Source organism: Entelurus aequoreus, linkage group LG13 (genome assembly GCF_033978785.1).
Source record: "Entelurus aequoreus isolate RoL-2023_Sb linkage group LG13, RoL_Eaeq_v1.1, whole genome shotgun sequence".
NCBI classification, from domain to species: domain Eukaryota; kingdom Metazoa; phylum Chordata; class Actinopteri; order Syngnathiformes; family Syngnathidae; genus Entelurus; species Entelurus aequoreus.
The window spans coordinates 40,395,109-40,413,572 of NC_084743.1; the positions used below are offsets into that span (position 1 = coordinate 40,395,109).

Below are 18,464 nucleotides of genomic sequence, written 5' to 3' on the forward strand. Positions count from 1 at the left end.
CACTGTGCAAGTCTCAATCAATCAATCAATCAATCAAAATCTAAAATATTGAGGCAGACTGCAATGGGTCACTTTTCAGGTTCGGCAACAGTGTGTTTTAAGGCAGAGAAAAGCAGGCAGGCAGGCCCAGTTGAGTTCAGGAATGTCACTGTGTTACAGGGTGGTGTAGAGCGAGGGACGTAACCAAACAGAGGAGGGACAAAGAGTAGGAGAGGGAGAGAGAGTCATAAATGCAATAATTAGAGCTTAGGTAGAAATAAGCAAAGCACTCTGGTCTCACTGACTGCCGGTGTATCTTAACAACAGGAAATAATTGAGAAGACTGAAGCACTGAGTTTTTGTCACGCTACACTTCTACTCATTCCCCGGATTTGTTGAAATGTTGTATTTATTTAGAAGAAGCAACAATTTCTCAGAATGGATCTGCTCCTGGATTTTGGCTGATTAGGGTGGATTATTTTTCATCTAGTTTCTTAATTAATTTTTCGACAACAATTGAAAAAAAAGATTGTGATACATTTACCATGTCTGTGGCTGCCCTGTTTAGGGGCAAGTGGGGGACAAAATCCCAGGAAAGCCCTGTCAAGCATCCAAACAATGTGGTTCTACCCATCCATGTTGAGGACTATAATGATGATGAAGATGACTCCAAGGTAGGCCTGAGCAGAGAGCCTATTCGCAGGAACTCACGCTTTTACCGTTCAATGAGGAAGAAGAGGATGGCCTCATCTGAACACTCTGAAAGTAAGAAAACTACAGTACATATAAATATTCAAACACTTTAAACTTAAAGTAAAGATAAACAGACAATACCTGAGTTGCCAGTAGCCACAATCATATTAGCTCTTTTTACTTCACTTCTACCTAAGTTGTCGCATTGTGTTGCTCCGTATTACTACTAAATGAGAAGTTACAGTAGATGCAGGCCCTACGAAAAGAGAAACAAAGGCTTGGCAGGTGTTTCAGTGCAGTTCTGCAAAACTGCAACCTGAGAAACCTGTTGTGTTGAAATAACACAATTGTCTGAGTAATGACTAAAGGATTCTCATCAAACTCTGACCTCATCATATGGAGCAAAATAATTAAGAGTGAATTAGTAACCTGATTTGTACTAATAGACACATTGATAAATAACATACTGTAAAGGCTTATTTATTGTTAAAAGAAACCATTGTTCACCATAGGAATTATCCATTTTCATTGACCACACCAAAGTGTGGGGCTTGGACTTTGCACAGCGTCTACAACAGGCCTTCAATGAGTTAGACAAGTGTGATTACCTAATACATAACTAGACAGGCCTAGAATTAAAAAGGCAGTGCATGTCATAAAGCACTGAAGACTGTCAGAAAGGGATCTATCCATATAGTGGATAATTCTGCATCGAATTCATTAAAATGAAATGATTTCCAGTCTTTTCATTTTTATGTATATTGTCATTTGTATGTATACTGTCACAGGCATGTGACAGTAGACTATTATCAAAATAATAAAATAAGTATCCTTTTTAACATCATTGTCAGTTATATGCATATTTTCTATGGTCATTTTTTGGGGGACCATGGTGTTTTGCTACTGTAATGTTGCTAAGTACATTACGAAGGAATATTTGGGCCAAATGTAAATACTGCAAGACATTCCATACAGAAAGAAAGCGGCTGCTGGTCTCAGGCTGTTGGGTTTATGTTTCTCTGGGAATTTTTGTGAAACGTTTGTGAAAATTGTGATTTACAATGTATCAAGATGCAGAGGTGGGTAGAGTAGCCAGAAATTGTACTCAAGTAAGAGTACTGTTACTTTAGAGATTTATTACTCAAGTAAAAGTAAGGAGTAGTCACCCAAATATTTACTTGAGTAAAAGTAAAAAGTATGTTGTGAAAAAACTACTCAAGTACTAAGTAACTGATGAGTAACATACACACACATATCATATCATATATATATATATATATATATATATATATATATATATATATATATATATATATATATATATATATATATATATATATATATATATATATACACACACACATTTATATATATATATGTGCATATATATACACATATATATATATATATATATATATATATATATATATATATATATATATATATATATATATATATATATATATATATATATATATATATATATATATATATATATATATGTATTTATATATATGTATATACATACATACATTGATATATACAGTATATCATTTATATTTATTTATTTTGCCGTTTTTGTTTCATGTTTAAGGCGTTTTAATGAATATACATGCATGTTTAACATATAGATTCCTTTCTTTCATGAAGACAAGAATATAAGTTGGTGTATTACCTGATTCTGATGACTTGCATTGATTGGAATCAGACAGTAGTGCTGATAACGTCCACGTTTTCAAATGGAGGAGAAAAAAAGTTCCTCCTTTCTTTCTAATACCACATGAAAGTGGTTGGTTTTTGGCATCTTATTTGTCCAGCTTCCATATTCGTTTTTATACACTTTACAAGAAATACATTGGCGGCAAACTCCGTAGCTTGCTAGCTTGTTTGCGCTGGCTTTCGGAGACTCTTATTTTGTACGCGCAGGCACGATGGAGCGGCACTTTTATTGTGAAGACAGGAACTGTGCAGTCAGTCTTTAGGCTTTTGACGGGATGTACGGTTGAAATAAAAGTGTCTTTTTTCCTTCACAATTTTCATTGATTGATTGAAACTTTTATTAGTAGATTGCACAGTACAGTACATATTCCGTACAATTGACCACTAAATGGTAACACCCCAATAAGTTTTTAACTTGTTTAAGTCAGGTCATGTGACCGCCTGGCTCTGTTTGATTGGTCCAACGTCACCAGTGACTGCATCTGATTGGTGGAACGGAGTGAAACGTCACCAGTGACTGTATTTGGTGAAACGCAGGCACTTTCAAGGTCTGTCTGACAGACCAAAACAAACAAAGCATGCATTAACAGATCGATAAAAATTAGTAGCGAGTAGCGAGCTGAATGTAGATAAAAGTAGCGGAGTAAAAGTAGCGTTTCTTCTCTATAAATATACTTAAGTAAAAGTAAAAGTATGTTGCATTAAAACTATTCTTAGAAGTACAATTTATCCCAAAAGTTACTCAAGTAGATGTAACGGAGTAAATGTAGCGCGTTACTACCCACCTCTGTCAAGATGTAAGACTTCATTTATAACGTTGCAACTTTGTTCTCATACTTTTTTCACTCATCTATTCTCTCATAGTATGACTTTATTTTTTTTAACTAACTTTCTTCTCAAGTTGTTCTGTGCCAACCCCCATTGTGACCAAGCAAAACATACACAGTGAAAGGTGTTTTAGGGCTGATGCCAAACGGAATTATGCCATCCAACAATGTTACGGATGTGGCTCTGCTGATCACTTTCCTTATGATCAGTCATGCCCAGCCTATGAAGGTAAATGCAAAACATGTGGGAAGATAGGCCACTATTCCAGAGTGTGAAAATCCTCTGCTAAATCAGTCAATGAAGTGAGTTTGCCTGAAGTGACCGTCCTCAGTATTGGCAAGAAGACTGATGTGCAAGGAAAACTAATTGGAACTTTCACTCTGGCTACATCACCTACAAGTACACATACAAGTGACATGTTAGTTGACACAGGATCTGCTGTTTCAATACTACCTGAAAAACTGTACTCCCCCTTCGTACTCAGGCTTCTTCCCACCTCCAAAGACATGCACATGGGATAGGTCGATTGGCAACACTACATGGGCCCTAGTGTGTGAATGTGAGTGTGAATGTTGACTATCTGTTGGCCCTGTGATGAGGTGGAGACTTGTCCAGGGTGTACCCCGCCTACCGCCTGAATGCAGCTGGGATAGGCTCCAGCGACCCCGAAAGGGACAAGCGGTAGCAAATGGATCGATGGATGGGTGTTGAATTATTGACCAACTTTTAGAATATGTCATTAAATGTTCCTCAGTACAAATTTCCTTCAAGAAATACGTTGTTCATTAAAATCTCCTATTACTGTTTTATTTATAAACATTTTGGAGTCATGAAGAGGGGTTGGGTATTACAGTTTACAACCTTCATTTGAATTTTTGTAAAGAACTGTTTTGTTGGAGCACTCTCCAGTTTGGAGGATACTCTTCAATTAAGTTGGTGAGATACAAGAATCATGAGTCAACATTTCATTAACCCTGTAAACCTAATCCTTAAGTTAACAATAACTGTCATTAAAAAGAGAAACGCCTAAAAGTGCCCTGCATACGTGCGTGCGTGCGTGTGTGTGTTTGTGTGGGGAGTGCGTGGGTGCGTGAGAATGTGTGTGTGAGTGTGCGTCTATGTGCGTGTGGGAGCTGTGGATGCGCGCGTGTGTGTGTGTGTGTGTGTGTGTGTGTGTGTGTGTGTGTGTGTGTGTGTGTGTGTGTGTGTGTGTGTGTGTGTGTGTGTGTGTGTGTGTGTGTGTGGAGGGGGGCGTGGGTGTGTGTGTGTGTGTGTGTGTGTGTGTATTTTATTTTTTTGCATACGATACAATCTAATGCATCACATATTTCAAGTTGTTTCATTACAGCATGTCCGAAAAGGAGAAGAAGCTGAGCTTATTAAATCCTACCCCTTTTCATGTAATTGCAATTTTATCCCATTTCCTTTTTCTCTGTTTGTAAGAGAACAGTGAATAAATAAATAATACATGAATAATATACTGTAGTAAGTAAACAAATATTAAATACATAAATAATCGTTATCTCAATAGAAAAAAAAATAGTTCAACATGTTCATAATTGTTCTTCTTTGTACTTTGTGAACACCTGTAGTTTGAACAGTCTCACAAGCCAGTTTCCTCCTGAGACCCTTACTTAGTTAACACAGGCAGAATGATTTTAAAGACTGTCATTGATGGCTATACAAACAAACATTCATTGATTGATTGAGAATGGAACAGCACTTTTATTGTGCAGACAGCAACTGTGCGGTCACTCTTTACATGTTTGGCTGCAAGTGTTTGGGTGAGAGACTCTGTCAAATAAAAAGTGTTTCTGGCGTACCCTGTCTGTTGTTTTCTTTTCATACTTAACTCACAGCAGCCAGCGCTAATCTCACAAGACCCTCGCTTGCCGTGTGTGTCAATCAAGTGACTAATGTGATGTCGGAGTGAAGATTGATGATAGGTCATGTCTCATTTTAAATGGGTCACATTATGATTATTTTCTACGTGTCAAACACTTCCTTGTGGAAGGTGTATATCTTCTGCCAGGCCGTACTCATCCAGGCCGTACTCATATCTGTAACAGGTCTCCAAGGTGAACAGCCTTTTGTGGAAGTCCATCCATCCATCTTCTTCCGCTTATCCGAGGTCGCGTCACGGGGGCAGCAGCCCAAGCAGGGAAGCCCAGAATTCCCTCTCCCCAGCCATTTCGTCCAGCTCCTGTCGAGGGATCCCGAGGCGTTCCCAGGCCAGCCGGGAGACAGAGTCTTCCCAACGTGTCCTGGGTCTTCCCCTTGGCCTCCTACCGGTGGGACGTGCCCTAAACACCTCACTAGGAAAGCGTTCGGGTGGCATCCTGACCAGATGCCCGAACCACCTCATCTGGCTCCTCTCAATGTGGAGGAGCAGCGGCTTTACTTTGAGCTCCTCCCGGATGACAAAGCTTCTCACTCTATCTCTAAAGGAGAGCCCTGCCACCCGACGGAGGAAACTCATTATGGCCGCTTATACCCGGGATCTTGTCTTTTTGTTCTTAACCCAAAGCTCATGACCACAGGTGAGGATGGGAACGTAGATCGACCGGTAAATTGAGAGCTTTGCCTTCCGGCTCAGCTCCTTCTTCATCACGACGGATCGAAACAGCATCCGCATTACCGAAGACCGATCCGCCTGTCCATCTACGATCCATCCTTCCCTCACTCATGAACAAGACTCCGAGGTACTTGAACTCCTCCACTTGGGGCAGGGTCTCCTCCCCAACCCGGAGATGCCACTCCACCCTTTTCCGGGCGAGAACCATGGCCTCGGACTTGGAGGTGCTGATTCTCATCCCAGTCGCTTCACACTCGGCTGCGAACCGATCCAGTGAGAACTGAAGATCCTGGTCAGATGAAACCATCAGGACTAGATCATCTGCAAAAAGCAGAGACTTAATCCTGCAGCCACCAAACCTGATCCCCTCAATGCCCTGACTGCGCCGAGAAATTATGTCCATAAAAGTTGTGAACAGAATCTGTGACAACCGGCAGCCTTGGCCGAGTCCAACCCTCACTGGAAACGGGTCCGACTTACTGCCGGCAATGCGGACCAAGCTCTGACACTGATCGTACAGGGAGCAGATCGCCACAATCAGACAGTCCATACTCTCTGAGCACTTCCCACAGGACTTCCTGAGGGACACGGTCGAATGCCTTCTCCAAGTCCACAAAGCAAATTCCCATGCATCCTCAAGGACCCTGCCGAAAGTATAGAGCTGGTCCACAGTTCCACGACCAGGACAAAAACCACACTGTTCCTCCTGAATCCGAGGTTCCACCATCCGACGTAGCCTCCTCTCCTATACACCTGAATAGACCTTGCCGGGAAGGCTGAGGAGTGTGATCCACGATAGTTGGAACACACCCTCCGGTTCCCCTTCTTAAAGAGCGGAACCACCGCCCCGGTCTGCCAATCCAGAGGTACTGCCACCAATGTCCATGCGATGTTGCATAGTCTTGTCAACCAAGACAGCCCCACAGCATCCCAAGCCTTAAGGAACTCCGGGCGGATCTTATCACCCCCGGCCTTACCACTGAGGAGTTTTTTAACTACCTCGGCAACCTCAACCCCAGAAAGAGGAGAGCCCACCACAGATTCCCCAGGCACTGCTTCCTCATAGGAAGACGTGTTGGTGGGATTGAGGAGGTCTTCAAAGTATTCCCTCCACCGATCCACAACATCCACAGTCGGGGTCAGCAGAACACCATCCTCACCATACATGGTGTTGACAGTGCACTGCTTCCCCTTCCTGAGGCAGCAGATGGTGGTCCAGAATCGCTTCGAAGCCGTCCGGAAGACGTTTTCCCTGGCTTCCCCGAACTCTCCTATGAGCCAAAAGAACCCGATAGGACTGTAAGCTTGACGGCATCTCTCACCCAGCGGGTTCTAGGATTACCGCCACGACAGGCACCAACTACCTTGCGGCCACTGCTCCAATCAGCCGCCTCGACAATAGAGGTGCGGAACATAGTCCACTTGCACTCAATGTCCAGCACATCCCTCGTGACATGATCAAAGTTCTTCCTGAGGTGGGAATTGAAACTCTCTCTGACAGGAGATTCTGGTAGATGTTCCCAGCAGACCCTTTCAATGCGTTTGGGCCTGCCAGGTCTGTCCGGTATTCTACCCCACCATCACAGCCAACTCACCACCAGGTGGTGATCGGTAGAAAGCTCTGCCCCTCTCTTCACCCGAGTGTCCAAAACATGAGGCCACAAATCCGATGACACAACTACAAAGTCGATCATGGAACTGCGGCCTAGGGTGTCCTGTTGCCAAGATATGGACACCCTTATGTTTGAACATGGTGTTTGTTATGGACAGGGGTCCCCAAAAAGTCCAATAACAAAACACCACTCTGGTTCAGATCCGGGCAGCCATTCTTCCCAATCACGCTTCTCCAGGTTTCACTGTCGTTGCCAATATGAGCGTTTAAGTCCCCCAGTAGAACATGGTAATCACCCGGGGGAGCACTCTCCAGTACTCCCACGAGTGAATCCAAAAAGGGCTGGTACTGTGAACTGCTGTTTGGTGCGGTCAGGACTTGTGTGGAAGTGTTTGACCCCCCCCCCCCCCCCCCCCCCCCCCCAAATATGATTTGCCTGAGCGGCTAGGAGACCCAGAGAGTAACAAGCGGTAGAAAATACATTAGAAAGGACAAATAAAAAAATAAAAACTTGAGATTTCCCGCATGCTGGCCCGCAGGCCGTAGTTTGGGGACCCCCATTTCTACACCATTTCATCTATTTATTCTAATTCTTCTTTCTCTTCCACTCCGTTTTTGAGTCGTCCGTAACTCCCACATCGTTCATCGGATTAATCCCGTTTGAACGTCGAAACGTTCAGCGCATTCAGGATATGTGTGTTCTTTCAAGAAAACTTTCCAAAAATTACCGGTTTTACTGTAATTCATAATTTTCCAGTATTTTCCCCCTTTTTTTCTTTAAGCTGCTTTTCCCAAATATTTCAACTAATTTCAAATTTTCCACTGTTAAAGTGAAGTGAAGTGAATTATATTTATATAGCGCTTTTCTCAAGTGACTCAAAGCGCTTTACGTTGTGAAACCCAATATTTAAGTTACATTTAAACCAGTGTTAAAATGTTTGTCTTTGTCAGGCCAATAATGCTATTTGTCTATTAAGGCGGAAATATTCCCAGTTTTTACAGAATTCATCATTTTCCATAATATTGGACAATACAATTGGTACTCAGCCCACCATTCTCACTCAAGGTTGCCTTTTTTCCTCCCTAAAAATAACCTTGAATGCAAGTAAATGTTCACTATCGGAAATAATATGTGTTGTGGTAGAAAAACATTTATTTAGTTTGAAATTAGCAATAAAGAAATACTTTCGATTAAATGCATTTTGGGTAATAATGTATTTTGACCTGTTGCATTATGAGTACACAGTGGCAGTGTTCGTTAGATTTCAATGAGTAATCACTATATATTATATAATTATTGTTTAATAGTCTCTTAAAACTATAAGTTAATGATTGTGTAGTGTGCTTGTGTGAAATACTTAATGAGAAGCTTTACATAGCCAAACAAGTCCGTTCAACTTGGGTTTTAAAGACAAACTGTAAGATTTAAGCATCAACATGTACAACATCCTATATTTGAGGATTTACACTGCTGCAGTCATATAGCTTTTAAATTCAGCTTCAGAAATGATTGGGGCCTTCACACGCAATTCCTTCCGGAATTGCATAAACTCCAGTATGTGTATAGTAAAACCACACCGTTTTTCAATATACAAAACTTTGGCATCTTCCAGTGCCCACAATTTTCATCGGATCAGAACCATTCGGGTACCAAAACATTTGGCTCGGCTGGGAATCATTGGCTTTCTAAAAAAATGTTTCCCGAATACCCCATATTACCCGGAATTCCAGGTTTTCAAGAATCCAAACACCTTTTATTCTTTTGACTACTCCTGCCACATTTTTCATCCAATTTAAATTGTTCCACCATCAGAGCGTTCATCTTAGTTAGGACCTTCAAACTATCCATGTTCATATACAAGAAAAAAATCCCAATTTTTTTTAGTTTTCCCATAACATTTTCAACGGCTGAATTGCTCCCCTTGACAACGAAAGTTGGACAACACTTTGACAGCTAGGAGATCTGCCTCTCAACTCAGTGATTTGAGATCAAACCCTGGAGGGGTTGAAAGCCTCAATCAATTTTAGATAATTTTACAGCAGTAGATTTACAAGTCATATACTTTAATTCCAACCATCCTTCCATTTACTACCGCTTGTCCGTCTCAGGGTCGCAGGGGATCTCAGCTGCATTCGGCCTGAAAGCGGGGTAAACCCTGGATAAGTCGCCACCTCATCGCAGGGCCAACAGATAGACAGACAACATTCACATGAACTGTGAATGGCGATGTGTGTAACAACCTATCCCCAGGTGCATGTCTTTGGAGTGGGGAGGAAGCCGGAGTTCCCGGAGAGAACCCACACAGTCACGGGGAGAAGATGCAAACTCTTTTTTTTTTTTTTTTTTTTTTTTTTTGTCCTGTCCAGCTTCTCAGGCAAATCATATAGTAGATGTAGATGCCCATATCGGCTGTTCAGATTTACTTATTTTTGCCTTATTTGTATTTGGCTTTATTAAATGTATTTATATTATCATTTGGTGCAGCCGGGCCGGAGCAGGAGGGGATAGAAAGAGAAAAAAAGGAAGACAGAAGGGGAAATTGTGGGGACAAGAGGGGTATTAGACAGAGAAACAAAAACAACAACAGCAAACACAACAACAACGACAACAATAAGCAACATCAGCAAATACGACACGTACAAATATGATGGTAAAAGTAATAGCAAATAAGCAGTTAGCGAAAAAATAAAAAATTATACAGAAATGACAATGAGCATTATTACACTAAAAATGGAGCAAATAGCGCTATTGATAATGAACAATACCAATACTTTACCTTTATTATCAACAATACAGTTGTTCAAATGCAACAATACATATACGTAATGATAACTTGAGATATGAAAGAATGCAGAAAAATGGAGGGGAAGAAAGAGAAGCAACCTACATTAACCTTGTAGATTGTTATAGTAACAATAGGTTAAGCTTTGTCAGTGTGCCATGTGGTATACCCAGTTTACCCTAGGTTTGATGAAACATGATTATGTGCATGAGTGTATGTGTGCATATGTACTTGTATGTGTACAGTATGTGTATGTGTGTGTTTGTACAGTGAATGTATATGTACAGTATGTGTATACAGTATGTGTGTTTGTACAGTGAATGTATATGTACAGTATGCGTATTTGTGTTTGTACAGTGAGTGTATATGTACAGTAAGTGTATATGTATGTTTGTACAGTGAATGTATATGTACAGTATGTGTATGTGTATGTTTGTATAATGAATGTGCGTGTGGATGTACAAACTTTGAGTGTGTAAATATGTACTGTATTTGTATATGTATGTGGGAGCGTAGGTACCTATGTATGTGTGTATGTATGTATGTGAGTATATGTGAATTTGTATGTACAATACATTTGACTCCCAGTGTGTGCGGGAGCCAGAGTACGGCCCCAGCCTCCCCGAGAGCCCAACCCACAAACAGTAGGTGTGGTGCCCAGGGAACCAGGGACCACCGCCCCCACGCAGCCAAGCCGGACAGCGACAGGAACCCCAGAAAGAATCGAGAAAGAGCCATCAATCTGTCAATCCTTTCCGTGTCCGGGCCAGGTAAGGTTCCCCGGTTGTGGGCGGCCCACCGCGCCGCCCACAAGGGCCAGCAGCAGGCAGCAGACAGACGCACCCGGCAGAGGACAAGGCACGAGAAAAGCAGGGGACAGCCAGACCCCAAGCCAGCGAGAGACCACACCCCACACGGGCAGAAAGGCGGGACGGCCCGCCCGAGGGGCCCGGAGACCCCCCGTAACCGGACGGGAAGACCGACCCCGCCCCACCGGCAACCGGGCCCCCATGAGCCCACTCCCGGAGAGCGCGGCGAGGCCATCCCCCGGCCACCCCACCCAAGTCGGCCGCCACAGGACTACCCAGCACGGGGCCACGGGAACCACCCACCCCACCCGCAGGGACCCCAACGATGGAGATGGAACAACCAGCAACCGCCCTGCCGAGTCCCCCCTTGAGGTAGGGGGAAAAATAAATAAATAATAATAATATTAATAAAATATATTTTAAAAAATTAAAATAAATAAATAATTAAATATATTTTTTTTAAAAGAATTAAAAGAAGATCACAGACATGCTGACACACTACCCCAACAACTGGCCGACTCGCAGCACCTCGGAATACCCTGCAGCACCAAGCTACCACAGTAGACGCAGGGACTAGACCCAGCAGGCCCCAACCAAGACGGGCACCCGGAAGGGATGGACGGTGGGACCCAGGAGCTCCAGACACGCAGTCCAGATGCAGTAGCCTGAGGCGCCGACCCCCACCTGACAGGCAGGCCCAGAACGTACCCCCAGAAATATACATACATATCTATATACATACACATACACATACACATGTACACGTACACACACATACACATATATACATATACATACACATACATCCACATATATACACATACACATATATATACACACATACATACATACATTCACACACATATACATACATATACACAGTTTGTCAGCCCCAACAACCACAACGCGCGCGCGCTGCCACCAGTCACAACATCAGCCAAACCCCTGCACCAGACCCAGCAGCCACGGGCGCCCACACCACAAACAAACGGCAGCAGAAACATTAGCCGCAATACCCCCAGACAGCCAGCACCACCCAATCAAATCAAAGCGATCAAAAAAAAAACTGCGACCGGCAACCACACGCCAACAGGAACACGGAGACCAGTCAGCGCCAGCCCGTCAGCCAGCCCAAACGCCAATGTCGTAGAATTTCTGACCTTTTGACCTATATTACTTGTCTATTAAGAATGTCCGCTCATTTTCAATTCTCTTCTATTTTGTGCCATTGAATGGACCAGTTGTGGGACAAAGGTGAATATGGAGTTATGCCAACCTGTCTACAGAATGTTTAGATTTTCCAAATATGACTAAGAGATACAAGGTTGTTTTGGAACAGACAAACCAAAACAAAACAATCATGATGCACTAGATAAAAACAGTGACGCACGAGATAAAAAACAGTGACGCACAAGAGACATATAAAAATTGGCAGAAGACCGGAATTCGACAGTGATTTTGGCTTGTGTGTGTCTTGTTTGCTCTGGAGTACATGTGGTCTGTCTGCACGGCCAACTCAATTCAAGCTGCACTTCTGATAATAGGTAAATACATTTGTTGTACTAAACTACTTTTGTTGCCTGTTTAAGCTTCGGACAATCCACTACACAATGATTTAGATTGCAATTGTCAATCTAAATCATTACGTACCTTTATCCTTGTACCGGATTGATCATATCGATTAAATAAAACCTCAACACGCTCAAACTTGACCCAATCCAAACTCACCTCCCCCCTCTGTCCCTCTCACAGGGACAGTGTTAGTCGTAGTAATAGTAATAGTAATAGTAGTAGTAGTATTAGTAGTTTCAGAAACATCCAAGAAAAAGAAAAGGCAGCTGATAGTCAAGTGCAGCAAGAACAGAGGCGGAGGACAGGTCATGTTTGAGGTCACTGTTCGCTTTTGCAATAGTACTTTGATATTTTACAACACCTAGTGAATTATTGTGGCCTCAATAATTCACTAAATAGTTGTATTTAATTTAGTCTATCCATGATGGGACAATGCACAGAAACATTAAGTTCAGAAACAGATATGTTCTGTACCAGATTATATCTAAATAGCTACTTTCCATCTGCATCCCTGGCTACCTAAATTAAAGGGATCCAAAAATCAAGCAATAAAATAATGACACTAATTAATCATAATAAATATATACATTCATAATTAATCAAAAAATAATTATACTGTAGCATGTAATCAAATTTAGGAAAAGTCATAAAATGCCCCTTCATGGACACATTCTTAATATACAATACAACCACACCTTATTTAAATCATCACACAAAGACAATACATGCTCTTTTTTACATCTGTCATCATTCGTAACAACAACCAAGATTTTAACAGCCATACCTCACAATCTACAACAAAAATGCTCTCATGGATAAATATAATACTCATTAAATTGATGTGTCAACATAATGCCCCTCTTAGTGACCGTGTGAGCAGCCTTGATTGCTCCAAAGCCACTTTTTATCTTCAAATTTTCTATTCCTTTTGTTATAACGTGGAGAAGGCTAACATGTTCTGGTCTTCTTTATTTCCTGCTTTATGGATTTAATTATAGTAGCAGTTTCTCGACGTGGTAGGGAAAGTGTTTTCCGTTATTGATTTATTTATCATTCGTTGTTATACGAGCAATAATACAATCCTTATATGTTTTTAGGAAGATAGTGTCCAACCCATATATATATCTCTAGATCGTGAGTCTGATAATGCAGTGAAGATTTTGTTTAACTTTGTTTCATTTGTTAATTCTAAAATTAGTCCATCCTGAATAAATGACAATTATTTGCACTGATTTTGAGGGATTTTTTATTCAGAGTTTGTACAGACTAGATGAAATGTTCATTAAAATTATTACTTATGTCCAGACTGTCTGCGATAGTAGCGCCATTGATATTTAATGTTATAGTGTTGTTTCTTGTTTGCTCTCTTTCCGTAAGTTTGTATCTGGTTTTCCATAACTGTTCTAATGTTCCCTTTTGCAGCTTTGATTAATTCTAAATGAAAGTCAGCCTTAGACTTCCGCATAAACATTGTAACTTTATTCCTCCAAACTTTTAAAATCATACGATCTGTATTTAGACCTGTTTTAATTGCTCTTTTGAGAGCTGAGTCCCGATGTCTTTATTAGAATCCAAATTGTTTTATTAATCCAAGGTATTTTTATTTTAGCACTCTTCTTTCTGGTTTTGTATTAGATGATCTCTTTGATTTTTGTCATCCAATTGTAATTTTAGTAGGGCTGCTTATCATGTGTATCATGTAGAAGCCGTTTATAATACCCTTAAGTTTCTTTCTACGCGTCTTATTTAACCAGTCCAGATTAACGTCCCCCATGACGTTACTTCTTTCATACTATGCTGTTTGAGGATGTCTGAAAATGAATCAAGAAAAATGTCTTTAGAAATACATTTCTGAGGAAAATGTGATTTTAATTTCAACATACTCAAATTGATCTACTTTTAATGTTTTCCCTTTCATAAATCATAATTCCTCCCCCCTTTGTCACTCGATCTGTCTTTTCTGTAATCTTGTCCCCCGGGACTTTAATTAGAACAAAAGGTGTTGTGGGTTTTAACCATGTGTCTGATAGACAAGGTAATCCGGATTAGAGTCTGACAGTAACTGCTGTATTTGTTCAGTATGTTTCCTGTGGTAGAAAGTTTAATAATGCGGACACGTTTGTTACTGAATACTTTCTACAGACTTCTGTCTCTCTGCGACTTTGTGTATGTAATAAGCAACTATAAATATTTGATATGCTTGAATGTTATTTTAGCTCAGCTGTTGTGTAGCTGCTAGCTCCTTGTAGCCTACAGCAGGAATGTCCAAATTGCAGCCCATAGCTATGTTTTTAACAGACAACCGAAATAATTGAAAATGTGGTATTTGCGTATCGGTTCAATCAGCGGCAGCTACGCCCTGTTTTATCATTTGACCTAAATTTTTGGTTTCGTAGGCAGGACAGAGAGCAAAGGAACAATGTGGGTCATTAGTTGTCCATCTTATACCATGTTAATTGTTGAAAGGATAGTTCACATGAGCGGCCATACCTTGAGTCCCACCATATATAAGAGTCAAAAGGCTCCTATTATGAGTCGTCTAATTGGTGATCATACACTTTGGCGGTTTGGGTGGCAGGGCACACGGACACACCTCAGTCAGCCAGTGCTAGGACAGTTGGAGCAGTCCCCGTCCTCCATTCGTTCCTGGGAGGCGTCCCCAGTAGTTGTCAGCTGATGTCGTGCTGTCAGGCAACATCAGGAAGTTCCTTCTGTGCAGTATTGAATGTCAGGGCACAGTTCGTAAGCAGGTCATTAAAAGGTGTGTGCAGGTTGACCACAAAGGAATGCTTCACAGATTGTGTTGAACATTGTCCGTTGACACTTATGTCCAGCAGGGGTCTGTTTGTATCCTGCTGTTCGTCCTGCTGTGGGCGTCCTCTGTCACACCTGTGTTTTTTGTGAGCATGTTCTGGCTACAACTTTGGAGCTTGTCTTGTTCAGAGAAGTTGGCAGTGCCCCGGCTGCATAACAGTTTCCACCCTAGCTTGACCTAGGACAATTCCGTGACTACCACCCAAGTCCGTCTGTATGGTTTTACGTTTTGTTGAGGTTTTTTCCCTCCAGAATTTGGAACTCAAAACATGTACACCCATCGTTTTCATATCCTCTCGGTTAGTTCAATTTTGCATATCACGTTTTAAAATTACAGTCTTAACTATCCCATTAAATGCTAATCAATAACCCTAATTCAAAGATTATACGTACTACTTCATGTGTATTTAAGTACCCTTTTAATTCACTTAAAGATGATCTATAAGTTAATTTAAACTATCATTTGTCTATCAGTAGGCGCGAGCAAGCTGTCATGCTTGCACTCTGACCTCCCGCTGTGCGTGATATTCTCCAAAACAAAAGAATGTTTTTATTCACGTTTCTCCTTATCTTTTCTTTCACACTAGTCACAACATGCACACACACACATTGTTTTGTGCCAGCTGTCCTGTTATCGCAGCACAAACACCTCACAAGGCCACCTCCCAGACGTATGGTGGAATGCAATGTCTAATTAAAAATATAAATTACTCCAAACTAAAAATGTCAGACTGCACTTTAAAGTTACTTTTATTAAATTAATTTCCAAACTAACCACCACCACAGCAATCCTCAATCCTATCCCAATACTCCCATAAATTAAAAGTGTTTCACAACAGTGGTTAAGTAGTTATTTTAAGTAATAGATCTCAATATGTAGAAATTAATAAGACTGAATCTTTACCAGAAAGAGTAACTTGACAGAGTATATGAACTAACTTCTTGAGAATAATAATTAATCATAAATATGTTGGAAGCCACATATTGAACATATTAAAGAAAAATATCCAAATCCATTGCTATTCGGTATAAAGTTAAACACATGCTGAATAAGAAATGTCTGCACATGTTATATTATTCATTTATTTTTCCATATGTAATATTGTTTTGAAGTTTGGGGAAATGTTTATAGAAGAAATATAGACCCAATACTTAAACTTAAAAGGCTCATTTCAATAATACACAAAGCATGGTTATTATGATCATACCAATCCAATTTTTATAAGTCATAATGTGTTAAATGTTCAGATAATTTAATTTTAAAACAATGGCAATTATGTTTCCGAGTAAAGAACAACAGCCTTCCAGTTTGTATTCTTAGCTTGTTTACATTATGAGGAGAAAACTATCATTTACGGGGGATATTGATTTTTGAAATAGGTCAAAAAAATAAATAAATAAATACAAATGTAATTCAGTTCTAGGAGTTAAATGATGTGCCATCCTCAGTGATTAGCTGAACACATGTAGTTTTTTGTTATGGTTTAAGAGACCCTTGAAAAGTAAAGTTTTTTGAACTTTATAAAATATCGTAACAATTACTCCTCTTTGGGGGGGGGGCTAGGATGACAGGGAATGCAAAACAATAACAGTGCAATACTTTTTTATATCATGGTCGTTAATGCCTAGTTTCTCTTATTTTACTGTTCTATTTTTATTCTCCTTGTAATATTTTTCTATTTTGTTTCCATTTATACCCTTATTAGTTACTGTTTACTTTTTACTTCTTCTTCCTGAGGGAACTCTCCTGAAGGAATCAATAACGTTTTATCTGTCTATCTATCTATCTATTACTAACCCGAGCACAATTCATGACGTCATGCTTATCTTGCAGACAGTTGTTTCCATTTAGTTTTATTCTTTACATGTAATTCTACATGCACCAATGTCACATAGAAATTTGCTTTCTTTGTTATTTATTTACATTATTATTTCTGGTTTACTTGCTGTCTGTTTACTTAAGTTCTCATATTTTGGTCTGTCTTCCTTCTGATTAGAATTTGTTTAACGCTTCTCTACGTTTTGTTTTGACTATGGCGCTGAGTGTCGGCGATTCTTATCTGTACTTCCTCAGACTCTATGATTCACAGATGTTTTAGATGTTTTAGAATATAAATTTAAATTTTACTTCATCGTGATTATTCTTGAAATAATTAAAATGTCAATATAATTAAATAATCATTTTACCTTTATTAAATTTAATTCAATTTTATTTAATGTGTTTGCTGTATCATTATTAATTCAAAGCTACAATGTGTTCTAATCTATGATGTGCGTGCATGTGTGTTTGTCTCAACTTCCACACAGGAACTGGATGGATCAGATAAGCAGCAAGGCTGTTCAATACAGTATATTACACACATAATTAATGACTAATGAATTTAACAATGCTTCAATGTCCCAGTCCAAATGTATGTATTGATATTTAAATGTTTATTTATTCATATACAGTATATTTTATTTTTCCTATTATCAAAACCAACCTGTCAGCCTTCTCTTCAGATTGAGTACAGCTGTCCAATATATATATATATATATATATATATATATATATATATATATATATATATATATATATATATATATATATATATATATATATATATATATATATATATATATATATATATATATATTTTTTTTTTTTTTTTTAAACTAGCTCAATGCTAATCTAATCCAATGCTATGCTAACTCAATGCTAACCTATCTTAATGCTAACCTAGCTCAATGCTATGCTAACTCAATGCTAACCTAGCTCAATGCTATCCTAGCTCAATGCTATGCTAACTCAATGCTAACCTAGCTCAATGCTATGCTAACAGTGTCACACCTCTTCGGCCCACGCCTCACGCAGCTGTCAATCACACAGCCTCGTCACACGCACACATCCCTTATCTTAAAATGTCTTCCAGCAGGGCCTCCTTTTTTCTTTTTTTTTTTTTCTTTTTTTTTTTCTTACTGAGTCACATGCACACACATCTTTCCCCAAAAAAGCGGAGCCTTCTTGCAAACCACAGTGTCACACAGTTACAATCACCAGCACAGTTAAAAATAATAGCAACAGACAACTATTTTTCTCA

The 18,464-nt window shown here is 40.0% G+C and overlaps 1 protein-coding gene across 2 annotated transcripts in view; it reads left to right on the top strand.

The window, feature by feature from the left end:
- Window positions 1-256: 256 nt before the first annotated feature.
- Window positions 257-18,464, top strand: part of ngef (neuronal guanine nucleotide exchange factor) — a 98,600-nt gene continuing 80,392 nt past the window's right edge. For both annotated transcript variants that reach the window (XM_062067837.1, XM_062067838.1), the window contains exon 1: window positions 257-744. In XM_062067837.1, the coding sequence (XP_061923821.1) occupies window positions 525-744 (220 nt within the window). In that variant the 5' untranslated portion in view covers window positions 257-524. The remainder of the gene's footprint in view (window positions 745-18,464) is intronic.